Consider the following 12,740-nt stretch of genomic DNA (forward strand, 5'->3'; position numbering starts at 1 on the left):
AACAGATATTACAGGTATGGGATTCGTTATCTGGAAACCTGTTATCCAAATTAGGGAAAGGCCATTTCCCATAGACTCCATTGTAATCAAATAATTACATTTTTTAAAAATTATTCCATTTTCTCTATAATAATAATACAGTTGCTTGTACTTGTTCCCAACTAAGATATAATTTCTTATGGGGAGCAAAACAATCCTATTGGGTTAATTGTTAATTTTCAGTAGATACTGTATAAGGTATGGGAATCTAAATTACAGAAAGATCCCTTGTCCAGAAAGCCCAGGTCCCAAGCGTTCCCATACCTGTACTATAATTTAGAATACAGTGGTTAATTCATTAAAAGATGTAAAGAAAAATGCACATGTTTTTCCTAAGCATGGATATATGCCAGGTTAGTTATCACTGTATACACATCACTACTTTATTGTTACATAGAATTGGTCAACAATGAAGAATTGCTATTTCAACATTACACTGTGGGGAATGGCATTGTCACAATGCTGATTATTCTGAATAACAGGTTTCCATTTAATACATTCTATACCACTGGGTCTCATATTCAAATGTATATATGTTCAGGTTTATAAAAAAAAAATAATAATAAAACACTATAGGCAAGGCTATTAAGACACAAATACTGCAATATTGTTAAATGTGTATGTGGCCTCTTCTAGAGAGAATGGCTTTCTATCATACTGTACATAACATTTCCAGGAGGCCATTTTTTATTATTACCCAGAACAATTAAATAAGGGATAGAAGAGTTCTTCATAATAAAAATAGAAAAAAATATATATATAATATATACAGTTATTGCTAAACAGTGTTAGATATGTGTATGTGTGTGTGTGTTTGCTGTACAGAACTGTGCCCTAATGATTAGTGCTGTACATTACCATCAGGGCTGAATGCTCCACACATACAGGCTTCATGTAAAATACTTGTCCGGAGCTTCTACTGGGTGCCTGGAAATCGTAATAATTTGTTGCATTGATTTTCGTGCGGCTGTACAGCTGAGGTCCCCGGTGAATGGATAGGAATAGACATTTTATTGATTTGCTTTTCATAGTTATATTTGCAAGGCTCCATTGCAAAATAATTTAGACATTTAAACTCTGAACTGGAGCATTATGAAAATGTGATTCTTCTACTTAATCATTTAACTACTTAAAGATAAAACTTTATGCTTGATTTGAAGTTTGAATATTGATTTTTTTTCCCTTCTACCCATGAAAAATATGGATTATTTCATAAATGTGCATATGGAAAAAAAAAAGGGGGACACAGAACAGAATTTCAAATGTTATTGTACATCAACACATATGAATATACAAATATTTTTCAAATGTACATTCATGTGTATTATATATATATATGTTATATTGATAATAACAATAATAATACATCTTGTGTCTTTTATCCAGAATGCTTGTGACGTGGGGTTTTCTGGATAAGGGATCTTTCAGTAATTTGGATGTCAATACCTCAAGTCTAATGGTGTGTATTATTATAATTATGAATAATAATAATACAAGGTTTGAGACCTGTTATCCAGAATGCTTGGGGTGTGGGATTTCCAGATAAAAGATCCTTCTGTTATTTGTATCCCCTTACCTTAAGTCTATTAAAATCATTTAAATATTAATCTAACTCAATAGGATTGTTTTGTCTCTAAGGATTAATTATATGTTAGTTGGGATCAAGTACAAGGTACTGTTTTATTATTACAGAGAAAAGGGAATCATTTAACCATTAAATAAACCCAATAGGGCTGTTCTGCCCCAATAAGGGGTAATTATATCTTAGTTGGGATCAAGTACAGGTACTGTTTTATTATTACAGAGAAAAAGGGAATCATTTAACCATTAAATAAACCCAATAGGGCTGTTCTGCCCCCAATAAGGGGTAATTATATCTTAGTTGGGATCAAGTACAGGTACTGTTTTATTATTACAGAGAAAAGGGAATCATTTAACCATGAAATAAACCCAATAGGGCTGTTCTGCCCCCAATAAGGGGTAATTATATCTTAGTTGGGATCAAGTACAGGTACTGTTTTATTATTACAGAGAAAAGGGAATCATTTAACCATTAAATAAACCCAATAGGGCTGTTCTCCCCCCAATAAGGGGTAATTATATCTTAGTTGGGATCAAGTATAAGGTACTGTTTTATTACTACAGAGAAAAAGGAAATCATTTTTAAAAATGAAAATGATTAGATTAGTATTGAGTCTATGATATATAGGCTTCCTATAGAGCTTTCTGGAGAGCAGATCCCATGCCTTTAATGATAATATAATAATTCTAATAATAAACCTCTTCCTTCATATTTCAGTGTTTAGCCTCAGACCCCTTTTAACTAATAAACATCAACAGCAAATTCTTTTAATTAATTAGTTCATTTGCCAACGAGGCATTAGCTCAGCCTTTTGGTGTCATAAAATATTCATATGTGTGTAATAAATAAGTATACTATGCAGTGCTCTATTCTCTTTATAATGCTATGTATATACATGTGCAGACTTTGCCCTTATATTTGATTACATTGTTTGTTAACAGTAAATAATATGTTCTTTTATGGGGCTAAATTATTTATGGGGAACATTTGCCTTAGTGTGATGCCCCCCTCCTCCCCATCTATCAATACTTAGTAGCCTATTTATAAAGCTGCAAAGTAGTCATGATAACTACTCAGCTGTACATCAATGTTTTCCGTCGATACAAAGTCGGAGGGAAGGGAAGTCGTTGTCGGAGTTGTAACAGAAATGTTATCAAAGTACTAAAATGTAATTCAAATCCCATTATTTCAATATTGCTCTAACAACTCTGACTAGATTATTGCCGGGTAGTACAATATTGATGATTTCACCTGTCACATTGCCAAATAGAAGTTCTTTATCCTCCCATAGGAAATTATGGGATCTCGACAGGTCTGAGCTCTTGAACAAATTTCAATGATATTTTTTGCCTAAGTCGACGTTGACGCTCTTTCAAAACTGTGAGAAGTGAGAAGAAAACAGTTGAAGCAGACGTTGCAGCAAAGCAGTGCTGGAATTCAACCATTGAAATTTTAAGGATCAAGTTGGAAAAATGTGCAAAAACTTTTTTTTTCAGCTTCAACACAACTTCAACAGTCACACTGCGTCCACTATAGTACAGTAGTAGCAAAGATGGTTGGAGATCTTGTTTTCCCATTCACTAAGACTGTGTGTTTGTTAAATGCATAATATTAATGAGAGCAGTCCAAAACATCCATTTGGACACAGTGTTTGACTTAACTTAACTTGTCTTAACTAACTCATTCTTGCTTTGAAACCACCAGTAGAAGTGAAGGGCTACCTAACCCTTACCCTCCCAGTTATTATAATGTGCTCAAACAGCTGTTAGATACACAGATATGTAATAACTGAGTTATATTATAACTGTGCTAAAGATTGATTGTACATTTTCGAGAAATGCAAACTGATAATTCTTGAACTATATCAAAATACTCATTGAACAGAATGCTCAGACTTTTAGGCTGTATATGCCTATTTAGTCTTCCTTTTTGTCAGTCAGTGATATGCCCAGTGCTGGTCACTGTCCCCAACTGCCTGCTTTGATAGAAATATTAAACACATTCTAATAATAATCACTGTAGTAGAGACCAAGTATACGCCTCCTATATGCTGAAACCCTGCCCTACTGACTTACTATTAGCCATATGTTCCTCATATGTTGCCCAAATTATTATCAAACTTTACTATTAGTAAAAGATGTGATTTATCATGTAGAGAAGAAAATTTTTGCTCCAGCTGGAAATGAGTTAAGGAAACATAATCTGAACTGTTCACTTAGGATCTATGTAGCATGGTTATTTTTTTATTCCATCACAATGTAGCTTATATATTGACCTTTCCCCCTTTCCCTCTCTCTTAGAGAAATGCTTGACAAATTGAAGGCTGAATTAATAACATTAAAGGCAGAGCATCAACATACTGTTCAGGAAACCCTGCCACTTCAACAAGCCAATCACAAGCTCAAGACAGAATTGGCCTCTGTCAGGGATCATGCTAGGAATTTGGAGCTCCAGGTAAATGACCTTTATTTTTCTTGACACCTGCTGCACATTGTGCTATGTAGATTAGAGTTCCTATTAACTATTATAAAAGTACAGTTCTGTACGTGGTGGTGGACATTACTGAGGTGACAGGCTGGATTCTTTATAAACAAAAGGAAACACAAAACAAAGGAGAACTTGAATTTGTTTATTGAGATTTGGAGATGGATTGGTTAAAAAAAGAAGCTTTGGGTTGATGATTTGGGTGAAAAATAATCATCTTTGGTAGTTGGAGACCTAATGTGTACCAGAGAACAAAGAAATATAGAAATATTAGGGTGTTATCATTACAGGTGTGGGTGAAAGAGAATAAAACATTGTAGCTACAGTATAGGTGGCAATTATGGATTTAAAAAATATAATATTTAGAAAGGTATAAGATTATGCAGTCAGTTAAGTGTAAGGCGGATCATTTGCATTAAGTGAGAATCCTTTAGTCTCACTTATGAAGCGATATGTATGAAAGAATTGTTAGAACTTAGTAAAAACCCACTAGACAAAGAGGAGAAGGAGAAGGGAATAAAAGAATAACTATACAGGAGATTGGGAACAACACCATTATTATTAATGCAATGGGGCTGATTTATCAAAGTGTGAAACAAGAGCTCACCACAGAAAAATTCTATCACTCTCTATTCAGTTTAGAGGTGTATTTATTAAATGGAGAACTCTGACTTCACCTATTGATAAATATGCCTCTAAAATGGTTTTGATACAATAGAATCAATATGTAAAGAGTGGCAATAGCCTGGTTGATGGGGACCTGTCACAGAGACACAAAAAGCTGTATTTTAAAAGTCCTTTCCAAATTAAATATGAAACTCAAGCTCTTTTTTCATTTTTAAAAAAAAAAAAAAAAAAACATTTTTACTGTTATAAATGTTTTTGTTTTTTTTCTAAATCTGATCTGTCAGTTATATTGCTACCCCTTTATCCCTCTGGCATAGAAGTGGGGCAGGCAGTTACTTTCACTTTCCATTCTGTACTTCCTAGATGTTACTGCACATCTCACATTCTCCCTTCCTCTTTACTGTTTTTTATTGTGTAATCTGTGAATAGGCATTAGGTACCCCAGTCTGGCACATACAGAAGATTTTGGGATGACAGAAAGCTTACCTTAATAATTGTATCCACAAAATGGTGTTGCTGGCTTGCTGTGATTGTTAATTCCAGAATTGAAAAAAGTTTAAATAATTTATATAATGTAAGCAGCACTGATTTTCGGACTGCTGCAGCCCCCCTCTCCCACTCCGTGCCTAGGACTTTAGCATTGGAATGGGTCAAGAGGGGGCCGCATTGCTATTGCGCTCTCTGCACTAGTAGAGCCAAATTTCCCTTGTAAAGAATAGAAATTTGACTCTTAAAGTTACCAGAGGTGTCTTTTTGCTGCTCCTGGTAACTGCCTGCTCCTTGCCACCACAAATCGCAGAAAAGTTGCAAAAACCATAACTTTTTTCAACTTGTCGCACGAAAAATGCAACTTTTTGTATTGTCACACAAAAGCCAGTGTCAAACCTCCCAGAAAACCTCTAAAACCATAAAGCAAAAAAAGATCTTCTAGTTCTAAAAGGAACACCTGCCATTGACTTCTACATACATAGAAGTACATAGAAGTACATAGACCTCAACAGGTTTTTGCCGGCGTATTTTATTCCATAATAAATTGCGACAAACTTGAGTTTTCAGCGTCAAAGAGCCTGACCTGAAAAGATTGTGCCCCCTCAAGTGTTCTGACCAAGGGTGCTGCGCCTCTCCCAAGTTTAGGGGTTCAAGTCAAATGTTTTCTCTGACCAACCCGAAAAACCAGCTTTACAATAACACATGAAAATCTTTTTCTTTTGCTTCTTGTATTACTGTGGATCCATTGCAATTTTCTAGAGTTATCTAAAAGGAAAATGTGCTCTATCTATCATCTATCTAGCAGCATACACACACACACACACACATACATACATACATATATATATATATACTGTTTTTAACAGCATTGTATTCAGGGGCTCAAAGAACAGTAATAATGTGAGAACTGTGAGTGGGAATGATGAATATTTATCGTGCTATATAGTGAGTGAACAAAAAAGGTCATTATCCATTGCCGGTTTGTACTCCCTTGGAATACAAATTGAGAACAACTTTGCAGGAGGATTTAAGTTAATTTTACCGTTACCCAGAGAAATTCTGAAATGATTGAGCTGGCAAAACTGTGTGCGTTATTCTGTAACCAGGAATGCTTTATTAAAAAATGCAGAAACAATTAGGAGAGAAAGGAGATTGAACCATGCAAGGAAAGTATAAATAAGACTGAATTGAGATTGATTTCGGCATAATGCTGTGTAGGAATTCCCGTCTATCGATTCGTTTTAAAGCCTGTGCACAGAACCTAAAAAGATAAAGTAAGCAAGGTCAGATAATCAAACCAGTTTTCAATAGTAAAAACAGCAACTGCCACTGTACACTATTAAAATAAATCCATAATACAAATTGCTTTCGAGAAAAAGTGGATGAGAAGCTGATCTTCCTATTGAACCTTTCTACTGTTCAGTGACCACACTGGGTAAAGGATAGGTAGGGATGCCTGCCAGATCAATACTAAGTAAGATGTAACAAGGAATCATTCAGAACATTAAAGTCTTGCAAGAATAAGAAGGGGGATCTCTCCACAAATAAAAGGTTAGCCTGGAGCCCTTCCATTTTTAATATGCAGTAAGCCCCACTCTTTACTCACAACTCAGGCAATGTTTATTTGTATGTGCTGTAATAGAATGTTGTGGTACTACAACAGTGAGGGCAACGTGCCTGAATTTATAATGTTATTCATTCACATACAGCTTGGTACCATTTGATTTTTTCATTTGTAGTGGAGTTTTAAAGCATTCAAGCTAGGTGTGGTGTTAAACACAATACTCATAGCATTACAAATGGCAATTCAATCTAATTTTGTTACCAGGTTAATTTAAAGAGGATAAATTGATGGAACCCTAAGGTGCATCTCTAAGCACGTTTACATTCATTTTCTATTTGTAACTATTTCTGAAATGTTAGCATTGGTACATTGGCCCCCCTTAGAGTCACTGGCACTCTGGGCCTATAAAGAGAGCAGTTGCCATGCCTGCTTAGTAGTATAGAACTATATCTCAGAAACCACTTAGGACTTCTGCAAAGAATTATTTGCCATTGTTATTTATCATGCAAATCAGATAATGGATAGTTTTTTTATTGTACAATAATGTCTATAGATAACTAAACTGATGAATATTAGTAATGAGCTGCAAGGCAGTGTACATTTTTGTGGATGTACAGCTCATACAAAAATAATAATAGGTGCTATAGACCACTAGGACTTGTTGGTCGATACAGGTTACATTTCTATTGCCATCATATAATAAAAAAAACATATAATGATCCACTCTGTTTTAATGTCTCTTCAAAAAGCCTTGCATGCCATTGCCCTCAATGGGATGTGGCCCTTTTATATGTTGTTTTAATATTGACTTACTTTTGCAGTTATGCAGATCTTGCAAGAGAAATTTCTAGTCTAATGATCCATGAGAAGGCAAGGGCTCTTGGAACAAGCACCTGACACTGGAAATAGAGTGGGTTGAGTTCTCCATTCTGGTTAATGGCCCTCGCAGGAACAAGCTGTGAAGGGCACAATAATAACTGTCTGTTAGCTGCTATAGGAAGAATATTGTGGTGGTGCTTATTTACACAAAAGCCAGCAGTACCATCTTGAGACACAATTGCTAGTACACCATTTAAGTCTGTTCAGCATTAACTAAATCCTCTAAAAAAAAAAAACATAGCTAAAAATGATGCACACTATGTGGAAGATTTAGGTAGTGTTGTCAATCTCAGACCATCATACCATTGTTTTATATGAGGGCGCCTTGAAGAGTAGTTTAAACAGAACATCTTGCAAACCTTTAGCTTTTTCCATCTGGACAGACACACTATGAAAAGATATTTGGTGTGGCCTCTTTGGGTGATCAGCAGTTCAAGGAGAAAGAAAGTTTAAATAACTGGTAGATGCCAAAATATTAGGCACCGTCTAGTTTTTAAGATCACTTACCTGATACCCTCCTGTTCTCTAAAAACTGCACCAGCCCAGGGTATTTCTGCACAAGATCCTTGTTGACATCTTCTTGGGATTCTTCCATCTTCTTTTCATTCCGGTTTGGGTAGGCGCATGTGCAGTAGAGTGAACGCCGAACAGAAGTTTTTTGCTAACAGAAACACCAACCTGAGGTATCAGGTAAGCTATTACAATCACTGGGGGTGCCTAACATTTGGTATTTCCCCCCCCCCCCCCACACCCCCAGTGATATAGACTTTCCTAAAGTCTAAAGCAACCAAAATCCTCAGGATCTGTTTATTTGGCTCATCAACTGAACCAAAGGATCAGTACAGTTTAGACAATCCATATTTCAGTAGGACGATGTGCTTGTTCAGCTTGAAACCAAAGATTTAAGAGAAAATTTACTGTGTGGTCAAAATCTAGGTCAGCCCAGGATTTTACTTCTTACACTGTCACTTTGGTCAGCTTCCCTAAAGTGAGCCAGTGAGTGCCAGCTGATACTGAATCTTACCACTGGCACTTGCAAATTTTTTTTTTAAATGAATAATTAGAAGTTCTTTATAAAGAAAAAATTGAAATAGAATTACATCTGAAATATCAGAAGGAAATATATATTTTAAAACGGAAATTAAAAAATTACATTGCAAATTTCAATCAGTTTTACTAACGTAAGGCCTTATAAAAAGGACCCTACACATACCTGGCAACCCAGCACCTCTAGTCTAAAACTGTGTACCATGGTGTCCCCATCTCTTTTCCTATCCTGTAAGGATGCTATTGGATCCAAAGGTAACCCCTTCTAAAATACTTTGACACGGGTCAAAGTTAGATAAGGTGCCAGTTATGGCTGTTCCTTACAGATGGTGTTACATGGAAAAGCCCTATGTTTGTGCATGGACACTGGGTAGCCTCTTGAGCCAGATTTCCCTGACTGTTTGACTTTTGGCACCATGCTGTATGTGAAGGAGTAGATAGATGTGCTACTGTATATGTATCTCATTTTAAGTGCAATAGGCAATATTCATGTGGATACTTTAGCTGTCCTTTAGCTCTTGTTCCTACAAAGAGACCCATCAAATGATCCATTGCAATATCTATAGATTTTATCTTACCAAAATTAATATTTGCCTTGAATTTTACTTATTTTAATTGTTGCTTGATTCATTTTTGGGAACTTTTAGCTTAAGATGTTAACTCATATTTCTATTGCTCTCTAGATATTAGTTATGAGACATAAGCAAGAAAACACATGCCGTTTTTTAAAGGCCATGAGACCCATTAGAGGCCAACAGTGCTTGGCCAAAAGCCCAGTATCTAGCCAAGGGGTTGCATGAAATATATCTCTGTATGTATCTCTGCATGTATCATGCTATCAGCTTGCTTTATTTTAAAGACTATATGGCTCGTTTAAGATGGCAGTGTGGGCTATATTTTAAAGACTGTAGGGCTTATTTAAGATGGCAGTGTGCAGTCATGGTGCAGTCGTGGTGCATATTATATTGACTTTATTCATTAAACGTTTAAACATGCTCATTGAACTTACTCATATTTGTTCCAGTCTGCTCTGTTCTAGTCTAGTCTGTTCTATAGAACTGTGCACAACCTTGCATTAGTTCCAGGGTTACCACTACAGGCTGCAGCAATAGGCATTTCAGGCCTGTGCCTAAAGATCACTTGCAAATGCCGAGCTCCAGAAATGACACTTCCCACAATTTTGAGAGCTATATGTAAAAATGTGCAATAACGCGCCTTGGAGCATAGGACGCAATAGTAAGAGAAGCAAATTTGCTTGTTACAGTTATGGTCAGACTGGTCCTGCCCTGAATGTATTGTCCATTTCTCTAGTGTTTCAAGGTTTAAGCAACCCCCTTTCTGAAACAATTCCTGTAAAAAGTACATTCCCCACTTTCTGTTGAAAGAAAAAACATGGATTACAGTGTAATACACGTATAGTTACATAGGGTTGAAAAAAGACTAGAGTCCATCAAGTTCAACCCTTCCAAGCAAACCCAGCACACACAAACATACACTGACCTATCTATACACACAAACTGTTACTGGAAGCCCATTATTCAGAAACCTGTGAAATGTATGGTGTTCCCATTTTGTCCTATTTAAACAAACAATCCCTTTATTTGATGTTAAAAGGCACCTGTCAGACTAAAATTATTTCCCCCACCAGACGTGGGAAAGGATGAATTACCTGTGTTACAACATGGCTACGCCCCCAATGTGGGTGGCCTACTGCTGGGGGGGGGGGGTGCAACAAAAAAAAATGCCCACAACTCTGATGGGGGAAATAATTTTATGGCAACAGGAGCCCCTAAGTTAGCATAAATCCACATTAATGGCAAACGATGTTGGGTTCTCTGAATGTTTAAATGTTTTAGTAGCCAAATAATGGACCCCTAACCTGTAGTTGGTAACCTTCTATGTCCAATACATAAGCCTTTTGGTTTTCCCGTGTCACCAGTGTATTCTCTTTAGCATAAATACTCAGCACCGCCAGCATAGAGGTTAAGAAAAGCCATTCTTCACTTAACCTTTGTTTTTAAAAGAACACTGCTCTTGAGAAAAGTGACTGTGAATTTCTGTGGAAACCAATTACGGAAGTATTTTTCCAATATTTATACAAAAATTATGCAGACTGGTATCTACATGATGATTCGAGAGCCTCTTCAGACAAAAAGCTTTGTGAATAAAATAAATTCATTATGCAACTGAGATGCTCCTCATTAAGTGAAGGCTTTGAGATGCAGAAAGTTTAGGAGCAGGTTTTGTGCATGTTTTTCCCCCTCACCACTGTCAACATCTTATTTATTCCTTTAGTTCACTTTTTCACTCTTCCTTTTCTCCTTTGTTTGGAAGTGAATTGCTGATAACAGCAGCTTTCATGGTAAAAGTATGGAACAATATTCAGTGTTGTCAATGAAAGGTCAGACCATTTGCATTCATTAGCAGCCTGCAGAAGCGTGCAGCGCGTGTTTCATTGGGAGGCTTATGGATATTGATTTTCATACAGCTGAAGGAAAAAAGATAATTAGTTGTATACTTCACTTATAGGTGGTGCAATTAGGGATAATTTACCTGTAACTGTACAGGCTTAGTTGTTTCGCATCCATGCCTCTGTGCTACTCTTCTCATCATTTTTCCGTTGTGGTGTCAGCAGAAGCAGACCTTTCCCTTGTAAATTAAGGTTTATGTGAGAGAACTCAGCATTTATATAAGGGATCATCCAACAGTAAATTCCTCAAAATATAGTACTGTAAAATCTAAGCCTTGGTCTGGCAATGAAGGAGATTATTTCCACATTAAAGATTCTGTTCTCTATTCCATTTCTTTTCTAGTTTTCACACTGTTGGTTTAATCTGCTCTATTTCTTTTTATGTGCTTTGTTTATTGGTACATTTCTATTACTTATTTACATTTGTAATGCTCATAATACATCACATAATCTCAGTCAGATGTTCATCACCCAGTCACTCATCCATAAGGAACTGTTATACCTCAATGTAACCTCTAAATGGAAATGTAAAGGGAGCATATTGCAATGCCTTGGGCCCTTGCTTAGCTAAGGAATACTTGGTAGTGATGTTGATGATCCACAGGATTACAATAATGGTACTGTACGTGCTTGTGGGTATATAAAATCACTTGTAGAGCTGTGGGATCCATTGCCTAGCTGTGGGTGGTTTTGGTGCTCGTGCCAGATATGTAATTTTATAGTAGCAATGAACTTGTAATTGGGCACTCTGCACTTCCTGATTGTACAAGGGTAATACCTCTAAATTGCCACATCTTCCACAGCATAAATGTAACACGGAAATCTTGCCTTATTGATCTTGTTTTTTAGCCAAAACGGTTTACCATTTGTTGGGAAGAACCATAGATTACAATATAATACAGGTATGGGAACTATTACCTGGAAACCCATTATTCAGAAACCTCAGAAATATGGCATTTCCCATGTTGTCCTGTTTAAACAAACATATCCTTTTTTGATGTTAAGCCTTTTGTTTTGCCCATATCACTAGTGTATTCTCTTTAGCACACCTCTCTGCTGGCAGTGCTGAGTAAGAAAAGCCATTCTTTAATTAACCTTTGTTAATAGTTTGTTAGTCTGTGATGTGCACTTCCATACCATTGGAATAAAAAGTATGGTGGGTACATTGTGTAAACCAAGCAGTAACTTAATACCTTACCAAATTACTATTACTGTCCACTTGATTCCATTCCTTCCAAACCTCTCTATGTAATGCTAATTCCTGTGTAATCAGAGCCTCCAATTTTGGGAACCTCTGACCTATCTCTCTGCTCCCTTTAATCTCGAAACTACTTGAGCGCCTAGTTTACAACAGACTGACGCTATTCTTCTATAACTGTAACCTGCTGGATCCCCTACAATCTGATTTTAGACAATAACACCCCACAGAAGCTGCTCTTACCTGACTGACTAATGATCACTTTTTGGCTAAAGCCACAGAACACTTCTCAATACTAATACTTCTTGATCTCTCAGCTGCTTTAGACACTATGGATCATCCTCTCCTCCTCCAGCCACTC

At 36.4% G+C, this 12,740-nt stretch overlaps 1 protein-coding gene across 2 annotated transcripts in view; it reads left to right on the top strand.

Annotated features, from left to right (window-relative positions):
• The window catches only part of LOC100495973 (polyamine-modulated factor 1-binding protein 1), a 263,073-nt gene that overhangs the window by 152,865 nt on the left and 97,468 nt on the right, over window positions 1-12,740 (top strand). For both annotated transcript variants that reach the window (XM_018095150.2, XM_018095149.2), the window contains exon 20: window positions 3,922-4,075. In XM_018095150.2, the coding sequence (XP_017950639.2) occupies window positions 3,922-4,075 (154 nt within the window). The remainder of the gene's footprint in view (window positions 1-3,921; window positions 4,076-12,740) is intronic.

The sequence above is a fragment of the Xenopus tropicalis genome, chromosome 6 (genome assembly GCF_000004195.4).
Source record: "Xenopus tropicalis strain Nigerian chromosome 6, UCB_Xtro_10.0, whole genome shotgun sequence".
NCBI classification, from domain to species: domain Eukaryota; kingdom Metazoa; phylum Chordata; class Amphibia; order Anura; family Pipidae; genus Xenopus; species Xenopus tropicalis.